Source organism: Sardina pilchardus, chromosome 5 (assembly GCF_963854185.1).
Source record: "Sardina pilchardus chromosome 5, fSarPil1.1, whole genome shotgun sequence".
Lineage (NCBI taxonomy): Eukaryota > Metazoa > Chordata > Actinopteri > Clupeiformes > Clupeidae > Sardina > Sardina pilchardus.
In genome coordinates, this window is record NC_084998.1 from 21,938,958 (window position 1) to 21,964,523 (window position 25,566).

The 25,566-nt window shown below is 44.3% G+C and overlaps 1 protein-coding gene across 1 annotated transcript; it reads left to right on the forward strand.

The window, feature by feature from the left end:
- Positions 1-25,324, forward strand: si:ch73-362m14.4 (actin-binding protein WASF3). The gene is made up of 12 exons (XM_062536934.1): positions 1-185; positions 6,294-6,483; positions 7,629-7,763; positions 8,846-8,999; positions 10,081-10,202; positions 10,995-11,011; positions 19,318-19,353; positions 19,680-19,706; positions 19,897-20,072; positions 20,795-21,046; positions 21,457-21,851; positions 22,531-25,324. The coding sequence occupies exons 2-12, from the start codon at positions 6,351-6,353 to the stop codon at positions 22,686-22,688; spliced, it is 1,605 nt and encodes a 534-aa protein (XP_062392918.1). The 5' UTR covers positions 1-185; positions 6,294-6,350; the 3' UTR covers positions 22,689-25,324.
- The last annotated feature ends 242 nt before the right edge of the window (positions 25,325-25,566 follow it).

The following is a 25,566-nucleotide window of genomic DNA, read 5'->3' on the forward strand; positions in this document are numbered from 1 at the left end:
GCCACTATTTCAGCACCGCGGCTGTCCACCATTGCATGTCAGTGTGTTCAATAGGTCATCGATTATGGAAGCGCCGTGTGCTAACGCACTTGGTCTCTGACGTATGTCAAGGCTCGCAAGTAACCATTAACAGCTTGAAGGCGTGCACAGACTACAGAACAAATCAAGACTGATAATTACCGCTGGTAAGTCCATGTTGCACACTATATTATCTCTTTGAGCAAATGACAACCACGTCTATGCTGACAGAACAGTGAAACATTGGTCAGAACATGGAAACATAATAGCTGGCTCAATGTTAGGGTAACTTTTACTGAGCGGTAAAACCTTTGCATCGAGGGAAAAAGAGAGTTTGGAGAGATGGCGGGGGCGACTCCGTAACGCCAGGTCATTGTTAAGTGCGTGAAGCGGATTCATTGCCGGCGAAACTGCTTGCTTTTAAAAAATGTATGTAAATGATCATGAAACAACGGCAGGTTTACGCATGCCTTTCATCATTTTGCACAGTTTATCTTGTGGAATATGCCAGCTTCGTTTGCACTTGTAGTGTGGGCTTACACCTGTTCTCGACGCAGCTCTTCATCACATGGATGCCTGTACAGTAGGATCGAGTGACGTAATGGTAATCAACCCTACTAAATGCACTGATTCTTGTCAGTCTAACGCGCCACCACTACTAGTGTTGTCATTCTAACTCACATCTCCACTTTCAGAATAACATGGAGACATTTTTTTTTACATATAGGCTATTTTTTAATGAATATAGCCACTCTTCTAAGAAAAGGGGTAGCTCAGAGAAACCTGTTCTTGGATGTAAAGCAATTGCAACAAATCATTTACAAAATAGTCTATGGTTTGACATTTATTTTGATTACTGTGTGTTCCAAATTCCAACCTTTTGCAACTAAGAGCAATTTGCAGAATACTGACTGTGCAGAATGTTATTCATTTGTTGTTTTATAATGTCTGGTTGCACAAACAATGCACTGAATCAGGAGTCAAATGCAGTTGATCATCCATCAGGGCATCAAGTGGATAATCAGGAAATCAACTTAATTTTGGGGATTTCATAAATATACTTCAAGCAATGTGTATTTATCTTCAGGAAATATTATATAAGTAATCAGTCAAATCTAAAATATTTTTTTAATTTCTCAAACTATATGTGTGCTCTCACTTCAAATGGGCCCACATTTCATAGCCACTTTGAACTTATCATATGACAACACAGGAAAATACCTTAAAATGCCTCAACGCTCCACTCTCTCTTGTTCCATTCATGCTAGTACTAGACAACAGGTGTGGGCCTTTTATTAACACTTAACAAAACGAAATGCTCAGGAGAAAAAATCATGTTTGACAACTCCAGGCTTCCATAGAAATGTGTCAACACAAAATAAATTGAGTAATTGAGTAAATCAATATAACTGTCCTGATATTTGTTTAATTTGGCAGCAGGATTGAAATATTGGCTAGAAATATTGCAGAATTGTCCTATTTAGCCCTCTTCTGTGATGTTAATTCTTTTACATTTTATAATACATTATTGTACTGAACAATTTGTGGATATTCAGTCATTCCCGTCAGTTTTTACTTTTATCCTGCACGCACCTATAGACCATCACTAGTGACAAGCAATGTGCTATTCTTTCACTGGCTTCACAGCCAGCCAACACACACTCATATCTCGGGTATCACACACCATAACCGATCTATGAAGAGCTTACAAAGTGGTCCAAGGAGCTCATCTTTAAACCTTACTTCCTTTTACAAAAGTTCATTATGTGGTATTAGTTTTGGTTATGGACCATGAGTGGTCAGTTAGTTACACCTAGGAAGAACAAATACAGATTAATACAATAGCCATGCAATAAGCCACTAGTATTGTTATAATGTTCTGCTGATGTTGTAACAGTTTGAGACTGTTGATTCAACCCGAAAGAAAAATGTGCCAGTTCAACGTAATGCAATTCAATAGCGCCACAAACAGCAGCCTGCAGAATGAATACAGTTGAATATACAGAATATTGTAACCACAATGAGGCAAAGATGTATTATTTGTTATATTTCAGACTCAATGACTCAAAATGAAATGGGACACTCGAGGACTTTCACAGGGTTTTCCTGAAGCCAGTCAAGTGTTCTCTTGGCAGTAGGCCAATGCTTCGGGTAGTTGTCTTGTTGAAATGTAAATGTTCGCCTCAGCCTGTGATTGAATGACCTCCGATTAAGGTTTTCACTCTGGATCGCTCTCTATTTCTCTGCATCCATCTATCCATCCTGATTGGTCTCCCAGTCCCTGTCACAGAAAAACATCATTATCTTGCCACCACCGCAAATGACGGTACGGATGGTATCAACGAGTTCCACATGCTCGTTTCACGAGTATCAGCATGCCTGGCTGATGCCTGGGTTTCTCCACACATACTATTGGGAAAAGTGTTCAATCTTCATTTGAGTCCGAAAGGCCTGATTGGTGTAGTGCTGCCCTGTTGATTGTCACTCTGTAAGTCCCTCCTAACCTCCACAAAGGAACTAAATCTCATTCATAGTGACCGTAGTGATCTTTGGTGTCTGGTTACCTGACCTAACAAGGTCCCTTGCTTCCGAGTTCCGAGGCTGATAGGCCAAATATAGGAAGACCAAATTTGTTCTATTTGACAATGATTAAGGATGGAGACTCAATGCTGTAGAAGTCTGCAGAAGTCTTGTATCCTTCCCAAGGGCTTGGGTCTGGGTCTTCAGAATGGATTTCTAACGATTTTGTTGATGTCATGACTTGTTTTTTTTTCTCAGCCTTAAATAAAAGGCAACACCTTTAGTGAATTCAATTAGGTGCAGGTGAAGTCAAGCTCTAAAAGCTTTAGCAAGTTTCATAGCGAAGTTTGTCTGGATGCTTATTTAAATGAGACATTTTAGTCTCTCATTTTTGATAAATAAACAAAACACTTAGAAAATCTGTTTTTGCTGTGTCATTGTGAAATGACGTGTGTAGGATGTTGAGTATGGTGTAAATATAGTTTGAAACCTTTCACAGTCAGTAGAGTGGGCAGTGTTGTCTCATCCGTGCACTCGGGAGTTTTATTTTCCAAATTGTCCAGTCTGTTTGTCCTAATCCAGAGCCGTCCACTGTTTACCCTCTCACGCGCATTCTCTCCGAAATTAAGCACCAGAATGCGGCACTGGGAATAGCCTTCCTCTTCATTTTCTAATGGCAGAACTAAAAGGGGTTTAAGCAGTACAATGCCACATGGTGGAATGCCATCCCTAATTCACATTCCAGCATCTCGTCCGGTGTAGAGATTATGTAAAACTATTTTGTAAACGAGCCAAGTTCGTTGTACCACCAGCATTGCCGACATGTTGCCATGGTTTCCTTTCAGTAGTTGGTTGAGTCCTCTTGACTATGGAGGCTGGATGTGTAGCTACCAGCAGACATGATGGGTTCTCTTCCTCCTCCTTCCACAAGTGTCTCTCTCTGCAGTCTTGTCCCCCTGTGGTGGAATTTGATTGGAATACTTGGGAAGTGAATTTTAAATCCAAACCATGGAGGCAAATGCCTTCATTTGACTGGCACATATTTTCCATGTTTTAGAAAAGCCTCTTTTTTTTAATGATCTTAGTAAGCGTATCATTCATGGGACCAGTGAATATTGATCTTAACACTTCAATAACTGAAGTGAATTCAGTTTAGTCCAGTGTAATGTTATTTATATAGCACCATACCAATTGAAATAGTCTCAATATGCTTTACAAAGCCTGAACTCCCTGAACACTAAGGGAATAGTGGCAAGGGAAAGCTCAATTTTAACTAGAAGAAACCATGTTCAGAAACTGTCTATAAGGGGGAGACCTCCTGCAGTGAACTAAATAAATCAGCGGTCTTCAAATTAAGGAGGCAGGATTTGAAAACATGCAGTCCTAGAAATGTCCAAAACGTCATAATCCTTTTTTTTAGTCAAGCGTAACAACAGACCTAGCTGTTTTTGTATACTGTCACAAGTAGTTCTTGGGATATGCCATAATTAGCATGCGGCATTTTGGGCAAATCAGTTCCATCCATTTTTACACAATAACAAAAAAACAGTGCCAGTAACACCTATGACCACAGTAGTATAACAACAGAGATTCTGAATGATAATGGATACAATATGCAGAATAGGTCCACTCGTCACCTAGGGCTATGTGGACTCTTGTGTGTCGGACCTACTCAGACCCAGGGCAGGTAGTAACTCCCGTTGTCATTGGTATCTGCTGGCATCCGTGGCCATGACCGCTGGTTGCTAGGTTACATCTCACCATGCATCTCGATGGCCTTAGAGGCAAAGCATGAGGTCGCCCTGGCACATGCGCCTCCTCTCTCCTCCCCTGCCCTGGGTGAAGTCCCCCAAGGCTGTTTACGCACATTCAGATGCAGCGCGTTGCCAATTTAGCGCCAGTCCAACAGCTGCAGAAAAGGAGCCCATCGCCCAGGGGAGTATTTTGGCCTATTTACTCTATCTGTCTCTTTATTCAGAGAAGAGCAAATATCTAAGCAAAGTGTCTGAAGCTCCCTTGACACTTGCAGAATATAGATTTTTTAGAAGTCCTTTTCATTTGTTTTCTATTTCTGTTGATAACTTGTGTATGCAATATTGAACATCTCATAAATCAGTTTGACTGTGTTTTTTAATTTACCATGTACTGTAATTTGTGTGTGTGTGTGTGTGTGTGTGTGTGTGTGTGTGTGTGGTGATCTGATGCTTGTAGACAGAGCTACTCTACTGAAGCTCCTCGTCTCTCTTCTCCATGGCGATGGGCACGGAGGCATGAGGGAAAGGGCCTGCGAGGTTGCCATGGCAATGGCCTCTAGACTCGGGCTGACAGTGCAGTGCTTCCCGCTCCCTCTCACACAAACACACACACACACACACACACACACACACACACACACACACACACACACAGAGAGAGAGAGAGATATTCACATTCATTACGCACACAACACACACAAATACACAACGGCAGCCGTTTTCAAATACTGTATAGATGTACACATAAACATAACATAGGCTTGGCATTAGTTTAATAACTAATAACTCAGTAAGGTTGTTGGCTTAGGATTGGTTGATTAATAGTAATCCATTCAATAAAAAAAAAAACTGTATGTTACTCTATGTTGCCTATAGAAGATGTAGTAGTAGTCTCTACTGTCGATACAAGATGACTCTATTGCCAGACTTTTTTCGGAAAACTCTGACAAAGATTTCACTCTAAACATCTGCTGTTTTTCAATTACGTAAAGTGCACTCGGAATTAATTACAACATATGTTTTGTTATGCTTACGTAATTTCGATTTTGTATTTTTGTTTGTCGTTTTTGTTTCTGTATAACCCTTAAAAGACAAACCGACGCAGCACAGACTGGTCAGGATGTCCGAGTTTACTGATTGGCAGAGTGCGCAGCGCTCTGTGGGGGTCAGCGTGCCAAGCTGAATTACATTTGTGTGGGGAGAGCAAGAGGCTGGACAGTCATAGCTTATTAGGCTGATGCACTGAGATCATCAGAGAAGCGTACGGACATGCGCACACATATACATACGCACTGGATACGTACATACAATGTGTATGTACATTGGAATGCTCACACTCACACAGAGACACATGGAGATGCACATGACATAGCCGACTTGAATTTGCTTGCTCACATGGACACGTGCCTACGCATGCGTGGGTGTGTGTGCCTACACAGAGACACAGACACACGCACACACACACACACACACACACGCTCACACACAGAAACACATACGCATACACACGTACATATTCATGCCCTGCACACACTCTCATAGATAATGCGTTTTCCCAGTTCAGCAGGGTGTGATGCTTGACCTCATGTTTCACTGGGTCATCTTCCATTTGGCATCAACCAACCCCCAACCTAATCGTGCCATCATCTGTCTCTTCGTTACTCTCTACCTCTCTACCCTCTCTGCCTCCCTTTGTCTTTCTGTCTCTCTTTTTCTCTTTCTCTCTCTCTCACTTGACATGGAAGCTTTCTTTTGCAAGCAAACTGGACTGAAATGATCACTTCCACAGTGGATGATACAGAACTTTGAGTTTTTCAACATGCACAAATGCAAGCAGGCAGATTTAGGCATGAAGACCTCCTCACTTGTTTCTAGTCTGTCACAATATGTACACTCTGCCACTCATCTCTTCGAAGGATAGACTGACACAGTCACCCCGGATTCTGACCCCTTTCACCTTTGAACTCTGACCTTTGACTTGGTTCGTCTCTCTTTTCCCAGGTGTCCAGCCCCTTCTCCTGGCCGTTGTAAGTGTGTGTGTGGCCGGAGGGGGCAGCCATGCCTCTGGTGAAGAGGAGCATCGAGCCGCGGCACCTGTGCCGACGGGCCCTGCCGGACGGGGTGACCAGCGAGCTGGAATGCGTCACCAACAGCACCCTGGCGGCCATCATCAAGCAGCTGGGGGGTCTGAGTAAGCAGAGCTTTGGCCTATAGGATACAGTAGGATAACGATGAACTACACAAGGCTAAATGAGCTTGTTGGGTTTATAGAGCTGTGGTCCTCCATCCTTGCAGCCTTTTACATTCTGTGACAGTTCTATATCAAAGGAGATTGAAACTTCCAGTATTATTCTATCTACTTTTGTGTTTAACCTATTGAGCAGTTGAGTTCAGTTGTAATCCAAAGTTATTTTCAATCACTATGAGGTAACACTGCTATATCATGACGATTGACGAACTACCTCAATTAAGCTACTACTCTACTATGCTTTTTGTGATTTGGCCTATGAACATGGTGTTGTCCACACTATTTTGTACAGCCTGCGATTGGGTAGGAACAGCGTATACTTTTGCATAAACGTTTTATGCAGTTGATTTTGTATTTGACCCACTGTCAAAATCTTGACTCTCCGTTGGTGCACAGGCCAAATAAAAGCATGGGACAGATAGACACAAGTATATGCCGAATGCTGTAAACAAACATCTGCAGCATTGTAGTTTCTTAACATTACTTTTTAATCCCTCATAAATATTCAACATGCAGTGCAAGATACTGGTTAGTAACTTGAAACTTGGCAATGATTCATTCTTTTTCACCACTGTATCCTTTGGAGTAGTTTGGTGCCTTAAGGCAGCTTGGAGGTCTTCAAGCGTAACTTAAACAGACAAAGTCCCAGGGCTCATTTCCTGCTGTTACGTCAACAGTCAGTAGATCCCACACACTCCCTTCAATGTAACTCCTGTGTCAGGCAGACTTCAATGATAAATGGACATAGTCTTGCTTATTACTGCACACTTACAGGGGAGCAGGCGCGTAACTGAAGCGTTCTGTTCGCGAAGCGTATGCTGCAGCAGTTAATAATCACTATAATCAATGGAAGTAGCTACACCAGACGCGACAGTGGTGCGTACATTCGAAAACTGTACAATCTAAAACTGGATTTTACGCGTCGCGAACAGAACGCTTCAGTTACACGCCTGGTGTAGCTCCCCTGTTATACCCTAAGTACATACTGGTTATTGGTTTTGTGTGAATACTTACTACTGGTGTGTAGCTTGTAATTGCGGTTGTTGTATATGAATATAAACTACAGTTGTGTATGTTTGTGACTGCAGGTAGACATGCTGAAGACATATTTGGGGAGCTGTTCAATGAGGCCAACAGCTTCTACATGCGAATGAACAGCTTACAAGAGAGAGTTGATCAGTTGGCCGTCAAAGTGACACAACTTGACTCCACAGTGGAGGAGGGTGAGTGTGTGTGTGTGTGTGTGTGTGTGTGTGTGTGTGTGTGTGTGTGTGTGTGTGTGTGTGTGTGTGTGTACGTGTGTGTGTGTGCGTGTGTGTGTGCATGCGCGTGCGTGTGTGTGTTCAGACTACAGGCTCTTGTATGGATAGTCTATCAGTCTAACATGTATGTAAGGCTGATTGTGTATTTGTGTGTGTTTGTTTGTTTGTGTGTGTGTGTTTGTGTGTGTGTGTGTGTGTGTGTGTGTGTGTGTGTGTGTGTGTTTGTCTGTTTGTCTGTGTGTGCGCACGTGCAAGTGAAAGCGAAAAAAGGGAAAATAGGTATTTTTTGTACTCAGTCACAAAACAATTCCTCATATCAACAATTCAACCAGACATACATACATAATGCATAAAAGCCCCTGTATGTTAGTGTGCATGTACTCACACTTATACTGCACACACTCCACTCCACATGCGGAGCCTGGCGCTTCCTATCCTGGCACGCTGTGCTCCTGAGCAGAGGTGAGCTGAGCGCACGTCAGCGAGCTGAACTAATGGGCACTGTCAGAGGCACCGCGGCCCAGCGCAGGGAGTATCATGGAGACATGTATTATTCAGAGGCTGGCTGCGGAGCGCCGCTCTCCCTCCCGCGGCCATGACGCTAGAGCTGGAGCCGTGGCGATCCGAGGGAGGCTGTGGTGGCGGCGGGCAGCTGCCGCTGAGAACGTGTTTGAGTCAGGGCTGAGTCATAGACACACACACATGCACACACACACACACACACACACACACACATACACACATATACGCACACACACAGCGCTGCAGGGTCTTAGTGCTCACCTTCCAATTTGTACTGTGCCTGTGACTCATCCATAGACATTTGACCACGTGTCCTTAAGGTCATTCAAAAGGACATGGTCAATTACAACAGATTGACCAACATTTTTTTCTCAGTAACATATTTTGTAAAAAATCTTAATAATAATAAATATGCGTAGCAACAAGACTTATTGTCTCAGCTTCATTTTCAGTTACTAAAGTGTTCCCTGTGATAAGGTGCTATGATAGTTATGCTACGTGAACTATGCATTCCTATACAGTGTCGCTGCAGGACATCAACATGAGGAAGGCCTTCAGGAGCTCCATCATACAGGACCAGCAGGTGGTGTCCAGAAACTCCATCCTCAACTCAGTCCTGGAGATGTACCACCGCTGCGACAAGCCCCCACCCCTTAACATCCTCACCCCGTACAGGTGAGACAAAGCCCCCACCCCTTAACATCCTCACCCCGTACAGGTGAGACAAGCCCCCACCCCTTAACATCATCACCTCGTACAGGTGAGACAAGCCCCCACCCCTTAACATCATCACCTCACGCAGGTGAGACAAGCCCCCACCCCTTAACATCCTCACCCCGTACAGGTGAGACAAGCCCCCACCCCTTAACATCATCACCTCGTACAGGTGAGACAAGCCCCCACCCCTTAACATCCTCACCCCGTACAGGTGAGACCAGCCCCCACCCCTTAACATCCTCACCTCATGCAGGTGAGACAAGCCCCCACCCCTTAACATCCTCACCCCGTACAGGTGAGCCAAGCCCCCACCCCTTAACATCCTCACCTCACGCAGGTGAAGTAGATGTATGAGAGCTGAGCTCAAACAGGGTGGGGTCATTTCAAAGACTCCACCCTTTGCTTCCTCTGATGTTGCTCTGAGATATTTCACTGAGTAACACCAAAGATCGTATAGTTACTAAGATGAATCATAAAGGGGTTTTTCAATGGAATGAAATGGCACCACTTCCGCCTCCTAAAGGGGAGTGTTCAGTGACGAGATAATCGGTTTAGAACGGTGTAGAATCAGCAGAAGCAGGTGCCATTGATAACAGGTTTATTTCTCCCATAGAAATGCTCCCGTTTGCCTCCTAAATGGGAGTGGCAGTTGCGTCACAATGAAACCAGAATTTAGCCTCATATGAATCGTCTCGCTTTATAAACCGTCTCTGGTAACACTAACAATAACTCTTCCAGAATTCCAGAACTTCCAGAATGTGTTTTTTGAGGGGCAGAGTGAGCACATTCCGTTGATATGGAAGAGTTTCTTCTTATCTGTTTGGGGTTGTACGCCTCATTTAACTCATCATAGCAAAAGCACCAGCTAGCGTCTGTCTGACTCTGTTTTCCTTCCATATTGAAATACATTATATGTCTACCATAATCATCGGCTTGATGAATGGATGGATGAATCCTATGGATGAATCCTATTTTACATCTTAAATTGCATTATAGACTAACTGATTTGAGACATTGAGACTGCTGTGTTCTTTGCCAGGGATGATAAGAAGGATGGCTTGAAGTTCTACACAGATCCCTCCTACTTCTTCAACCTGTGGAAGGAGAAAATGCTGCAAGCCACGGAGAACAAACGGAAAGAGAAGAGGAGGCAAAAGGTTTGTGTGTGTGTGTGTGTGTGTGTGTGTGTGTGTGTGTGTGTGTGTGTGTGTGTGTGTGTGTGTGTGTGTGTGCGCGTGCGTGTCTCGGAACAGGAGCTGTCCAGTCCAGGGAACATGTTTGTGTGTGTGTGTGTGTGTGTGCCTATGTGTGGGTGTGCACTCATGTGTACATGTATGTTCTTGACTGTGCACCTGCTAATTTGTCCCTCCCTGTAAATAAAGCTGTAACCATGCCCCCGCCCCCTCTCTGTGTATCGCTCATCTCTCTCTCTCTCTCTCTCTCTCTCTCTCTCTCTCTCTCTCTCTCTCTCTCTCTCTCTCTCTCTCTCTCTCTCACACACACACACACACACACACACACACACATATAGTGCACATACAACACCCTTTGTGTTTATTGTCACCTTTGGTGAAGCTGAGTAATAAGAATGAATACAAATGAGAAAAAAAAAATCCAATCTTGAAGGGAAGCAGATTTATTCTGAGAGAACCAAATAGAAAAAGCACCACAAAAGTGCCACAATCATTAGCACATTTCTGTACTTCTTGTCCTCCTTGTCCTCAGAGATCAGGGTGGCCTGTGTGGTGGCATTCAGGGTAGTGAGGCCCGTCCTCTCTCCTTCAGCCGGGCACCACACGCCGGCCTGAGCGGTGGCCTCCCGTACTCCAGACTGGTACTGATGCCCGTCCATTTCCAAACGAGGCACATGGCTCGCTTTGTCCCCATCGCCTTGCAGCAGGGACGAGCTCTCATCGCCCTCCTCGTCCAGCTGAATTGCCCCCTGTTCTACAGCTGGCTTGTTCAGGACTGTGGAGACTGGACAGAGATGAAATAATGATGAGTGATTAGTTAGTCAGACAAGGCAAAATGTAGGTGTCCATTTAAACTCTATTCAGCCATTATAAAAAAGTGATACTTACTGCAGTCCTCTTCGCTGAACTCTTCATAACTATCTCCATCAACAAGCAGTGGAGATGGGCTCCTACCATCCTTGTCCAGAGGTTCCCCTTGGTCAACAGATGACTCATTTGGGACTGTAGACAGACATGAAAACATGATTGTGATTAGTAAATCTGTCTCTAAAATGTAGGCGTCCATTTTAACTCTATTCAACCATCTGAAATTGTGATACTTACTGCAGTCCTCTTTGTTGATATCTTGATCTCCATCAACATGCAGCGGAGATGGGCTCCTGCTGGCTCCCTTGTCCAGCTGAGGTGTCCCGTTGTTAATGGAGGACACGGTCAGGTCTATGGACAAAGATAATTGTAATTAGTGAATCTGTCAACATACAAACATAGACGTCCATTTCAACTCTATTCAACCATCTGAAATTGTGATATACTTACTGCAGTCCTCTTTGCTGATGTCTTGATTTCCATCAACATGCAGAGGGGATGGGGTCCTACAGTCCCCCTCATCCATCTGAGATGTTCCACGGTCAGCAGATGACTCGATCAGGTCTATGGAGAAAGATTAAATGATGATTTTAATGAAGGAGGTTTACAACATTAAAGTGTATGAGATATGGGATTAGTGTTAGTTATCTCACCATGGTGAATAAAAATCACAGCAATTTTATCATCAGATCTCTCTGCAGGCCCATCCTTCACTTCATCCAGAGACACCACTACAGTCTCCACACTTTGCACCTTGGAGATGTCCATCTCAAGGGCCTCCTTTCTCCTCTTATCTCCCATCTCCTTCTTCAGGCGCTTAGCCTCCTTCCTTTTTTTCTTTTTGCTGGTGTCAACCCGCTTGTTGTTTTGCTTCTTCCCTCCGATCGGGAGACAGCAGCAGAAAAGTTCGCTGAGCTTCATTTCAATCACCTGTTCGCTTTAAAGTGTCTAATAAGACTGAGCAGATTCTTGGAATTCACACTGAAGATTCTAACTTGCACATTCTGGAATGGAATCTTCAGAGAACAATCCAAGTTGTCACGGCGATAATTCTGATGCAGCAACAAAGGATTTAGAATGTTCATTCTGTACAGCCCAGCTAACTCATTTTGATTGTCTTTTTTTACAATCGGTTATGGTTATAGTTGGTTATGGTTATGGTTCCTGGCTGATACTTTTGTCCAAAGTGGCATACAAAAATAACTACACAAAGACAGACAGACAGGACACCCCCCCCCCCCCTCCCCTCACCACACACACACACACACACACACACACACACACACACACACACACACACACACACACACCCTTTTGCTTTCTTGTTATCTGTACTGTCCTCTTCTTTTCTCTGTCTGAACGCATTGTGTTGCAGAAGAGAAATTCTGTTTTGAAATTCAGTTTTGAAATTCAGATGCTAGTGGAGCTCCCTCTCTTGCCTGTTCGAAGTATCAGCATTAATGCTTCGCTCATTTGCAGTCCTCCAGTACAAGAACGTATAATCCTGCTCTAGGCAGATTTCAGGAAGAACAGGACTTACATATAGTGCACATACAGCACCCTTTGTGTTTATTGTCACCCTTGGTGAAGTTGAGTAATAAGAAGTATTTTTTTAAAAAAATCCCTTTTTTGCCAATACACCCTGGCCTCACAGTTAATACAAACAAGAAAAAAGATATCCAACCTTGAAGGGAAGCAAATTTATTCTGAGAGAACCAAATAAAAAAAGCACCACAAAAGTGCCACAATCATTAGCACATTTCTGTACTTCTTGTCCTCCTTGTCCTCAGAGATCAGGGTGGCCTGTGTGGTTGCGTTCAGGGTAGCGAGGCCCGTCCTCTCTCCTTCAGCCGGGCACCACACGCCGGCCAGAGCTGTGGCCTCCCGGACTCCAGGCTGGCATTGATGCCCGTCCATTTCCAGACGAGGCACATGGCTCACTTTGTCCCCATCGCCTTGCAGCAGGGACGAGCTCTTATCGCCCTCGTCCAGCTGAATTGCCCCCTGATCTACAGCTGGCTTGTTCAGGAGGACTGTGGAGACTGGACAGAGATGAAATGATGATGAGTGATTAGTTAGTCAGACAACTGCAAAATGTAGGTGTCCATTTAAACTCTATTCAGCCATCAGAAAAAAAATGATACTTACTGCAGTCCTCTTCGCTGAACTCATCATAACTATCTCCATCAACAAGCAGTGGAGATGGGCTCCTACCATCCTCCTTGTCCAGAGGTTCCCCTTGGTCAACAGATGACTCATTTGGGTCTGTGGACAGAGATGAAAAGATGAAAAGATGAAGTAAATCTGTCTCTAAAATGTAGGCGTCCATTTCAACTCTATTCAACCATCTGAAATTGTGATACTTGGCTGATGCTTTTGTCCAAAGTGTCATACAAAAATAACTACACAAAGACAGATAAACAGGACACCCCCCCCCCCTCCCTCCCAACACACACACACACACACACACTTTTGCTTTCTTTGCTTTCTTGTTAGCTGTACTGTCCTCTTCTTTTCTCTGTCTGAATGCATTGTGTTGCAGAAGAGAAATTCAGTTTTGAAATTCTCTTCGTCAGTTTTTTTCAGATGCTAGTGGAACTCCCTCTCTTGCCTGTTAGAAGTATCAGCATTAATGCTTCACTCATTTCCAGTCCTCCAGTACAAGAACTTATAATCCTGCTCTATAGGCAGATTTCAGGAAGAACAGGACTTACATATCCTAGAAATCTAGACGCCCCTAGCGGCAGCAAATGTAATTTGGCTGGTGGGGCAGTCTAGGCACGATCCATTGAGCCAGGGAGCTGAGAACCCCCAGCACCAGCGATCCAATCACAGGGCTTAACATAATGGTGACTGACATGCGACCAGAAGTTGTGACGGTAACGCATCCTGTTATTTGAAAACAAGAAGATGATTCGCTTAGCGTTATCCTATTGCGTGGAGAGGGAAGGTTACGCATCCTGCTACTTGAAAAGAAGAAGATGATTCGTTTAGCGTTATCCTATTGCGGGGAGGGAATTTGAAAGACAACTGTTTATCCCACCCCTCCGATTGAGCCCTGTCTACGGTGAGTGTCCAGACCCTACATCTTGATGTGGGTCTGGCTCGTCAGGCTAGGACTTACACATAGTGCACATACAGCACCCTTTGTGTTTATTGTCACCCTTGGCGAAGATGAGTATTAAGAAGTATTTTTTAAAAATCCATTTTTTTGCCAATTTACCCTGGTCTCACAATGAATACAAATAAGAAAAAAGATATCCAACCTTGAAGGGAAGCAAATTTATTTTGAGAGAACCAAATGAAAAAAGCACCACAAAAGTGCCACAATTATTAGCACATTTCTGTACTTCTTGTCCTCCTTGTCCTCAGAGATCAGGGTGGCCTGTGTGGTTGCGTTCAGGGTAGCGAGGCCCGTCCTCTCTCCTTCAGCCGGGCACCACACGCCGGTCTGAGCGGTGGCCTCCCGGACTCCAGGCTGGCATTGATGCTCGTCCTTTTTCAAACGAGGCACATGGCTCACTTTGTCCCCATCGCCTTGCAGCAGGGATGAGCTCTTATTGCCCTCCTCGTCCAGCTGAATTGCCCCCTGATCTACAGCTGGCTTGTTCAGGGGGACTGTGGAGACTGGAGAGTGATTAGTTAGTCAGACAGCTGCAAAATGTAGGTGTCCATTCAAACTCTATTCAGCCATCAGAAAAAAAAAGATACTTACTGCAGTCCTCTTCGCTGAACTCATCATAACTATCTCCATCAACAAGCAGTGGAGATGGGCTCCTACCATCCTCCTTGTCCAGAGGTTCCCCTTGGTCAACAGATGACTCATTTGGGTCTGCAGTCAGAGAGAAAAAGATTATTGTGATTAGTAAATCTGTCTCTAAATTGTAGGCGTCCATTTTAACTCTATTCAACTATCTGAAATTGTGATACTTACCGCAGTCCTCTTTGCTGATCTCTTGATCTCCATCAAGATGCAGGGGGGATGGGGTCCTACTGGCTCCCTTGTCCAGCTGAGGTGTCCCGTTGGTAATGGAGGACTCGGTCAGGTCTATGGACAAAGATGATTGTAATTAGTGAATCTGTCAACATACAAATTAATGTAGACGTCCATTTCAACTCTATTCAACCATCTGAAATTGTGACTCTTACCGCAGTCCTCTTTGCTGATGTCTTGATTTCCATCAACATGCAGAGGGGATGGGGTCCTACTGTCCCCCTCATCCATCTGAGGTGTCCCACGGTCAGCAGACTCGATCAGGTCTATGGAGAGAGATGAAATGATGATTCTAATGAAGGAGTTTTACAACATTGAAGTGTATTAGATATGGGCTTAGCGTTAGTTATCTCACCATGGTGAATAGCAATCACAGCAATTTCACCGTCAAATCTCTCTGCAGGCCCGTCCTTCACTTCTTCCAGAGACACCACTACAGTCTCCACACTCTGCACCTTGGAGATGTCCATCTCAAGAGCCTCCTTTCTCCTCTTATCTCCCATCTCCTTCTTCAGGCGCTTAGCCTCCTTTCTTTTTTTCTTTTTGCTGGTGTCAACCCGCTTGTTGTTTTGCTTCTTCCCTCCGATCGGGAGACAGCAGCAGAAAAGTTCGCTGAGCTTCATCTTAACCACCTGTTCGCTTTGAAGTGTCTAATGTGACTGAGCAGATTCTTGGAATTCACACTGAAAATTCTAACTTGCACATTTTGGAATGGAATCTTCAGAGAACAATCCAAGTTGTCACGGCGATAATTCTATTGCAGCAACAAAGGATTTAGAATGTTCATTCTGTACAACCCCGCTCACTCATTTTGATTATCTTTTTTTACAATCGGTTATGGTTATAGTTGGTTATGGTTATGGTTCCTGGCTGATGCTTTCGTCCAAAGTGGCATACAGAAATAATTACACAAAGACAGACAGACAGGAGAACCCCCCTCCCCAACACACACACACACACACACACACACACACGCACAACAGACAGGACAACCGGCAACAAACAGGACAACCCCCCCCCCGAACACACACACCCACGCACACACTTTTGCTTTCTTGTTAGCTGTACTGTCCTCTTCTTTTCTCTGTCTAAATGCATTGTGTTGCAGAAGAGAAATTTGGTTTTGAAATTCAGTTCTGAAATTCTCTTCCTCAGCTTTTTCAGATGCTAGTGGAGCTCCCTCTCTTGCCTGTTAGAAGTATCAGCATTAATGCTCCGCTCATTTCCAGTCCTCCAGTACAAGAAGTTATAATCCTGCTCTAGGCAGATTCAGGAAGAACAGGACTTACACATAGTGCACATACAGCACCCTTTGTGTTTATTGTCACCCTTGGCGAAGTTCAGTAATAAGAAGTATTTTTAAAAAATCCCTTTTTTTGCCAATTTACCCTGGTCTCACCATGAATACAAATAAGAAAATAGATATCCAACCTTGAAGGGAAGCAGATTTATTCTGAGAGAACCAAATGAAAAAAGCACCACAAAAGTGCCACAATTATTAGCACATTTCTGTACTTCTTGTCCTCCTTGTCCTCAGAGATCAGGGTGGCCTGTGTGGTGGCGTTCAGGGTAGCAAGGCCCGTCCTCTCTCCTTCAGCCGGGCACCACACGCCGGCCTGAGCTGTGGCCTCCCGGACTCCAGGCTGGCATTGATGCCCGTCCATTTCCAGACGAGGCTCATGGCTCGCTTTGTCCCCATCGCCTTGCAGCAGGGATGAGCTCTTATCGCCCTCCTCGTCCAGCTGAATTGCCCCCTGATCTACAGCTGGCTTGTTCAGGAGGACTGTGGAGACTGGACAGAGATGAAATAATGATGAGTGATTAGTTAGTCAGACAACTGCAAAATGTAGGTGTCCATTTAAATTCTATTCAGCCATCAGAAAAAAAGTGATACTTACTGCAGTCCTCTTCGCTGAACTCTTCATAACTATCTCCATCAACAAGCAGTGGAGATGGGCTCCTACCATCCTCGTTGTCCAGAGGTTCTCCTTGGTCAACAGATGACTCATTTGGGTCTGTAGACAGAGATAAAAAGATGATTGTGATTAGTAAATTTGTCTCTAAAATGTAGCCGTTCATTTCAACTCTATTCAACCATCTGAATTTGTGATACATACCGCAGTCGTCTTTGCTGATCTCTTGATCTCCATCAAGATGCAGGGGGGATGGGCTCCTGCTGGCTTCCTTGTCCAGCTGAGGTGTCCCGTTGGTAATGGAGGACTCGGTCAAGTCTATGGACAAAGATGATTGTAATTAGTGAATCTGTCAACATACAAACGTAGACGTCCATTTCAACTCTATTCAACCATCTGAAATTGTGATACTTACCGCAGTCCTCTTTGCTGATGTCTTGATTTCCATCAACATGCAGAGGGGATGGGGTCCTACAGTCCCCCTCATCCATCTGAGATGTTCCACGGTCAGCAGACTCGATCAGGTCTATAGAGAGAGATTAAATGATGATTCTAATGAAGGAGTTTTACAACATTAAAGTGTATGAGATATGGGATTAGTGTTAGTTATCTCACCATGGTGAATAGCAATCACAGCAATTTCACCGTCAGATCTCTCTGCAGGCCCGTCCCTCAGTTCATCCAGAGACACCACTACAGTCTCCACACTCTGCACCTGGGAGATGTCCATCTCAAGGGCCTCCTTTCTCCTCTTATCTCCCATCTCCTTCTTCAGGCGCTTAGCCTCCTTTCTTTTCTTCTTTTTGCTGGTGTCAACCCGCTTGTTGTTTTGCTTCTTCCCTCCGATCGGGAGACAGCAGCAGAAAAGTTCGCTGAGCTTCATTTTAACCACCTGTTCGCTTTGTAGTGTCTAATAAGACTGAGCAGATTCTTGGAATTCACACTGAAAATTCTAACTTGCACATTTTGGAATGGAATCTTCAGAGAACAATCCAAGTTGTCGCGGCGATAATTCTGATGCAGCAACAAAGGATTTAGAATGTTCATTCTGTACAACCCAGCTCACTCATTTTGATTGTCTTTTTTTACAATCGGTTATGGTTGTATAGTTGGTTATTATGGTTATGGTTCCGGGCTGATGCTTTTGTCCAAAGTGGCATACAAAAATACCTACACACAGACAGACAGACAGACAGGACAACGCCCCCCAACACACACACACACACACTTTTGCTTTCTTTGTGTTTCACTCATTTCCAGTCCTCCAGTACAAGAACTTATCATCCTGCTCTAGACAGAGTTCAGGAAGAACAGGACTTACATATAGTGCACATACAGCACCCTTTGTGTTTATTGTCACCCTTGGTGAAGTTGAGTAATAAGAGGTATTTTTTAAAAATCCCTTTTTTTGCCAATTTACCCTGGTCTCACAATGAATACAAATAAGAAATCCAAAAAGATAACAACCCCCCCCCCCCCCCCCCCCCCACACACACACACACACACACATACACACTTTTGTTTTCTTGTTAGCTGTACTGTCCTCTTTTCGCTGTCTGAATTCATTGTGTTGCAAAAGTGAAATGTTTTCTCTTCCTCAGTTTTTTTCAGATGCTAGTGGAGGTCCCTCTCTTGCCTGTTAAAAGTATTAGGATAAATGTTTCGCTCATTTCCAGTCCTCCAGTACAAGAACGTATAATCCTGCTCTAGGCAGATTTCAGGAAGAACAGGACTTACACAGAGAGCGAGGAAATAGTGTGTTAATGCATTAATACTCAAATGAGAAAGATGGGGGAAAAATGGTGAAAGAGATAAATTGCGACTGAAATAACCCTGTCTGCACTACACCTTCCTCTAGCCCTCCCTTTCCCCCTTCTCTCTCTCTCTTTCTTTCTCTATCTTTCTCTCTCTATGTGACAAGCATACCTTCCACTACTCCTCCCTTCCCTCTCTCTCTCTCTCTCTCTCTCTCTCTCTCTCCGTCCCTCTCACTGGGCCTACATGCATGCATGCCCTGCAGCATGCTTGTCTTGGTTGTGTTCCCCGTGTTGAGATGTTAGCAGGTGCAGATGGTATGGCAGCAGCCGTCTCCTCCTGTCACACTTTGGCTGTGTAGTCGTGTGTGAGGCAGCAAGTCTGTTGTTTTGCACATGGAGGCATTTGGTCATCACATTCGCAATGACATTTATATCATCTCTTTGATGTACTCAGATGTCAGCCAAAGCAGCTTGATGTACGTACGTAGCCAACGTCAGTTGTAGGCTAGCCTTCACATTTAGTGTTTTGGCTAGTCAGAACTGAAGCCACAGCATCGACAAAAAGCCAAAGCTCATTTTCTTAGAGCGGTTGCCTTAAGTTGTAGGCCACTTCGTTCAGATAATGTTGCGGATTTACAAAGTGTACAGTGCAGTGTGCTATGAATGTCGGAGAGTTCTGATGGAGGATGATTTGAGTCACACCTGCAGAGAGAGCAGGCTTTTGTCTAACAGGCCTCTGACTCAGTCATGTCATTTCCCTTCACAAAGGGACTTTTGTGTGGGTTTAGAAACAGGTGTACTTACATCTGGACCGTGTTATTAAGTATAAGTGCCTCTTTGGCCACTCATGGTGATGATTGTCCAGTGCTCACAGCTTTATTTACCAACAGCTACTGTGCTTAAATTTACATAAGCTAATAATGCTACATTTACTAGCTTGTGTCATTAATTATGCATTCATAATCAGGAATGATATCAGAAAAGAGATATTGGAAACCTTGGATCTGTTTCATTTGGAACAATGATGTTATGATGTTCACAAAAAATGTGTTTTGTAAATGAATATAATGTGACTATGTGTAAACCCAGTTTTACATGGAATCTTACATTTGGTCACTTGGAATCCCACAGCAAGAGCAGAAGCACCAGGAGGACCCCAGCCGTGAGGTGAAGAAGATCCGCAAGGCTCGGAACCGCAGGCAGGAGTGGAACGTGTTGGCCTATGACAAGGAGTTCCGCCCCGACGCCCGCCTCACTCCCTCGCCCTACCATGGCATGTCCTCGGAGGGCTCCCTCTCTCCAGACAGGTGAGCTACACCTGGCCCAGACTGACCGACGCACTCTCTAGGGAAACATTATGGCCTCCTGTTGCCTATGATAGCTAAATGAACGTCTTCATATCACTTCATATCACTGGACAGTATTGCTTCTGCTGTGGAAAGCACATGGAGCCATGTCTGTGTATGAGTAACAGTATTGATGAATGAAATATTATTACATTATATCAGAGATGGTGTTCATGTGCTTTATGGTACTTCGGACTAATTCTGTCACTGGTACTAGGCCTACTGGTGTTACCACCACTGCAACCATTTTGAGTTTTGAACTTTAACTGCCAGTACTAGATTTGTGTTGCTATTTTAGTGTTGTACTGTATGCTAGCTGAACTGATCATCAAATAATACAGAACAAGCACAGAACAACAGTGCCGTGCCCTCCTGAGCCATGTACAGAGCCTATACAGCCCTGCACCTCTCTGCTCTCTGCTGCCCCCTAATGGAGAATGAGAACTCTGTAGACACCACACAGAGTTCTATGTTTATGTTTATGGTATTTGTTTAGTTTTGTACAGCTTAGTGCATTCTAGAATTTAAAACTATTGGCCTTAGTGCTTGATTCATATTTTTGTATAAATTAGTATATATTAATTAATATAATAGATTAATATTATATAAATATAGATTAATATTTATATAAATATAGATTAATATTTATATAAAATATTTATCGATGTCTCTCCCTCTCTCAGGTCTGGCATGTCAGATGAGCTCTCCTATCCGGCGAGCCCAAACCATCCGCCAGAGGCGGGCGGCCCAGGCGCAGATGGTAATGACGCGGGTCCTACGCAGACCCAGTCTCTGGACCGGGCCTACCGACCCCCAGCCTCGGGTGCAGCATCGGGCACGGCCCGTCAGCATTCCCTGGGCCGCGTGCCGTCTCACCCCCCGCCCACAGACCAGGCCCTCAACGGGCCCAGACCCGCCGCCACCAAAGACTACAGGTCAGCACTCACTATCAGAATATCAATACATACTGTAGATAGAGTCTTTATTTGTCCTGTAAGGATATTCTTTTGCACACATATCATTACATTCCACAAAAAGACAGCAGCATCTGATGTTAACGTCACAGCCTCATGCATATAGCATATCACATATACTGTAACATGTACCATATAACATAACACACACCAAGCAGACTAGTTGGGATGCAGTGATCCCATGGGAGTCTTTGCTACTAGGAGCATGAGTGAAATTCAAAAAGTAACTGACTAAGAAATCAGTCAACTAAGAAGATGAAGGCTGAATTGAGAGTTCTTTACAGTCCAAACATGCATTGCATTGCCTACAGCTACAGACTGTGCTGTATGTTCTGCTAACTCTACGGTCACTCTGTGTTGTTGTCCCTCAGTGGTCACCAGATGCCCGAGCACTTCGTCCCTCCGGCTCCCCCTCCTCCCCCGCCTCTCATCCCCTCGGCCCAGACGGCCTTCGACAGCGCGGCCGGCGGCGGTGGCCCCCCGACCCTGGCGCCCGGCACGATGGCGGCCATCTCTCGTCCCTACAGCCCCTCCCCTCCCCCGGCGCCCCCTGCCTCCTACGTCCCCTCCCCGTCCCATCCGGCCATGGCCGGCGGCCCCCCCGTCGCCCCTCCTCCGCCACCCCCGGGCGGCCCCCCCACCCACGGCCCGTCTCCTGCCCGCGCGGCGCACCCTGGCGCCGGGGACACGCTGCCCAGGAAGGGCCAGGTGCCCGTCATCCCCATGAGCGACGCCCGCAGCGACCTGCTGGCCGCCATCCGCAGAGGTAAGGGTGGTGGAGCGGGCGAGGCAAGATGGCCAAGCCAAGGCAACTCTATTGATTATAGTGCATTTCATACACAAAGAGATCATTCAGTGTGCTTTACATAAACACAAGCAAACAGGCATAGCTAATAAAAGCATAGAAGGGCATTTAGTCAAAGAATAGTTTAAAAAGTAAAAGAATTAAGAAAAGGAAAGAAAACATAAAAGGTAATAGTACAATAATAAGCATAACATGGCAATCATTTAAAAGTGTTTACAAAGTAATAATTAAAACACATAAACAACAACATAGAATGATTATAGTAGTCAAGCACCCAGTGAGCACTCTGGAGATTCTTGAAGTAGTCCCAAGACAGAGGGATAGGTGAACTCGGATAGATGCAGTTAAATACATATCAACAGAAATGTGCTAAGATGTATTACACACTCTTGGTCTATGATAAGATGCTTAGTCTCGGCACACACTGCACTCAATGCACATTGTATTTGTCTTTGCACTGATTTTAAATGACATTAACACCTCTAATCTAAATATGATGCTTACACCTGTGTTGTTGATATGCGCCTCCAGCCTCCATTTTAAAGGCGTGTGTGAGACATGAAGGAAGCAGAAGAACTGTGTTTGCTCTGTACTTGTGCTGTGCTGTACATGTGGAGGTGACGCGTGTGCTGTCCTGCAGGTATCCAGCTGCGTAAGGTCCAGGAGCAGAGAGAGCAGGAGGCCAAGAAGGAGCCGGTGGGCAACGATGTGGCCACTATCCTGTCACGACGCATCGCCGTCGAGTACAGCGAGTCCGACGAGGACTCCGAGCCGGAGGAGAACGAGTGGTCAGACTGAGGAGGAGGAGGAGGAGGAAGGGGAGGAATGCGGGGAATGGAGAGAGAGTCGGAAAGAGAGGAGGATGTTACCGGACCTACACACTGCTGCTATTTCAGAAATCAGACATACACTGCGTACGCAGACACACACATACACACACACACACACACACACACACACATACACACATACACACACACACACACACACACACATATATCTTACATACACACAAAGAAGGGAATATGAGAAAGCACATGAGTATAGAGAGCTATAGAAAGAGAAAAAGAAAGGTAGAATATATGACAGAACAGAGTTGACCAGACCAGTATAAATCCTGCATTTAAACTAGTATAATAGTGATTAATGTATGTGTGCATTTTGAATAGTTTATCTATATACAATTCCCAAAGTTAATATATTGTATTTCAATCATTAACATAGAAGTGGTCTGACAATGAAAGATTGAGTGATATGAGAGAGAGAGAGAGAGAGAGATGAAGAGAGGTGTGTATTCTGAAAGTAAGCACAGAAAGGCAGTCTGCAGTCTCTACATCAAACAACTATGACTAAACATTCACACTTGTAAGTGTTTCATTCCTCAGTTGCCAAGAATATCTTTGTTCAAACGATGTGTGTATGTTTTACTTGATGTTTTATGTGTCATTTCTGTTTTGAAAACTGACACTGCCAAAGCGTTGCGTTCTCCTTTATCGGTGCCCGTCTGTGGTCCAGACTCCGCTAGAAGAAATCAGAAATGTCCGATCATTTGCACGGGTCAGTCCGTGAACACATCATGTGCCCTACTGTATTTGCTCATGGTCCAGCTCTTGTGACATAGCGCCACCGCGTTGGGACCCTGTGACTACCGGTACACACACATGCACACACACACACATTCACGCACACTCCCAGTGACAGCTGCAGACTCACACGCTGAAGTCTGTCAGCCTCCTGTTAAATAAAAGGGTTGGCTAGCTCAGCATCAGTCTGTCAAATTCCAGTTACATGAGCTCTAGCCATATTCTAAATGTTTGAATGGAATTGTCTTCACTCTAATTAGGATAATATATACCCTTCACAAGGGCGATTATCCTCAGTGAAAATCAAGACCAGGCCAGATGAAGATGGAGAAGAAGAGTGTTTTACTGAGATAAGAGGAGGAGCCCTTGTGTTCAAATAGCATTTCATTGTGTTTCTGGGTCTTTCTGTCATGGCAGATGGGTGGTCTTGGCACCAGTGGAAGTGGACCATTAGTTCTGTCGCGTTCAGCAGTCTCGTCCATCTGTAAAAAAAAAAAGACCGGCGCAGGGCAGCCGCCGTTCCAGCGCAGCGTTGGACTTTTTTTAAAGAGCCCACCTCTCGCATTCTGTGTCAAACCAAATAGGTGATGTCATATCAGTAGTGCATATACCTCAAACCCTGTGTGGTCTCTTCACTATACTGTGAGCCGGGGAAGCCTCTCAAAACGCCACGGCTGCTCTCGCTGGTCTGTGCTGTCCTTTTGGGAGTGAAAAGTGCAAAATAAATGGGACAAAGTGGCCTTCAATTAACATCTAATTTTGAAATCATGATGATCCTAATTAGCTGCAGCCTTAATCGGTATTAGTTCAGTAAAATGTATCTGCTCTATGTAAAGAATTACTATGAGAGCAGTTTAAAATGATTCACCAGCATCACACCAGTGAACTTAAAATATCGTCTATGTACAATATACCTGTCTTAGATAAAATAAGATTTATATGTGATTTGGGCCTTTGAAACCATTTATTTTGGACTTATCTGATATATACTCCATTGTTGAATATTATGTGGCCCGTGGTTGATGTTGGATGGGAGAGGCAGTTGTGTGGCTTAGCTACCCTTTGGCTTTTATGTAACACACAGTGATTTGTAGGGTTGACTGTCGCCTAACTCATATTATAGCTGTTAGCCAAACACCTTCCTTTCTTCTGTTTTTCTTTATGAAAAAAGGCTTTTTTGTTTGTAACTTTGCTCTGTTGTTGACAGTGTTGTGGTGAATATTGATACCCTTACTAACAATGAGTGAAATCCTTTGTTGTTATTTTACTCTATAAAGAAAAATATGGTGGATTGTGACTGTGTGGGGAATACTTTGCCATGTTATTTTATTACTTCTGTAACAATTCATTTCTCCCTTCAAGCATATACTGTGTAGACAGTAGGTCTGATCCCACTGTGTGTGTGTGTGTGTGTGTGTGTGTGTGTGTGTGTGTGTGTGTGTGTGTGTGAAAGAGAGAGAGAGATGGAGCATGTCTGTGTCAGTTTCCTTATACGCATCAGTGTGTATTTGTGTGTTTTATCTCTATGCCTATGTTTCCTTCATTTTCATTTCCATGGTGTACCGAAACACTTTATTAACTTGGAAGCTACACATTGGCCATTTGTTCAGTACCTTCAGCTGAAATGTGAGATGTACCCTGGGTACAAAAGAGGGGACCCTGCATCTGAGTCTGTGATGAAGAGTCATGTGTCCTGTGGTTTATAAAGTAAAGTATCGATGTGTTTTACAATCCATTGTTGTATAGATTTTTTGTAACACTGCTTGTACAATGAACTTGGGCATATATCAAGTGACATATCTATCACGTGAAATCAGATAGGCCTATGCTTTCAATCAGTATGCATGTATTAAAATGAATAAAAATACGAAAGATATATAACGTGTTGACTTTTCCCCACATCATCTCTTAGCAACTTTTTTGGATTGGAATTTTTCTGTAATGGGGCTGACTGTCACAATTCAATCAAATAATTTAGACATGCATCAACTGGAGTTGGAGTTGGGAGTTGGAGTTTAAAACCGTGTTAAACTCCAAACTAGCAACAGAGCAATTGCCCCTATGAGATAATGGTTTGTTAGTTTGAGTCCTGG

Coding starts and splice junctions, on each gene's coding strand:
- si:ch73-362m14.4 (XM_062536934.1), top strand. CDS start 6,351: ATGCCTCTGGTGAAGAGGAGCATCGAGCCGCGGCACCTGTGCCGACGG. Junction 19,354..19,679: donor AAGCTCATTTTCTTAGAGCG/GTTGCCTTAAGT, acceptor AATTTACATAAG/CTAATAATGCTACATTTACT. Junction 19,707..19,896: donor TGCTACATTTACTAGCTTGT/GTCATTAATTAT, acceptor GGAATCCCACAG/CAAGAGCAGAAGCACCAGGA.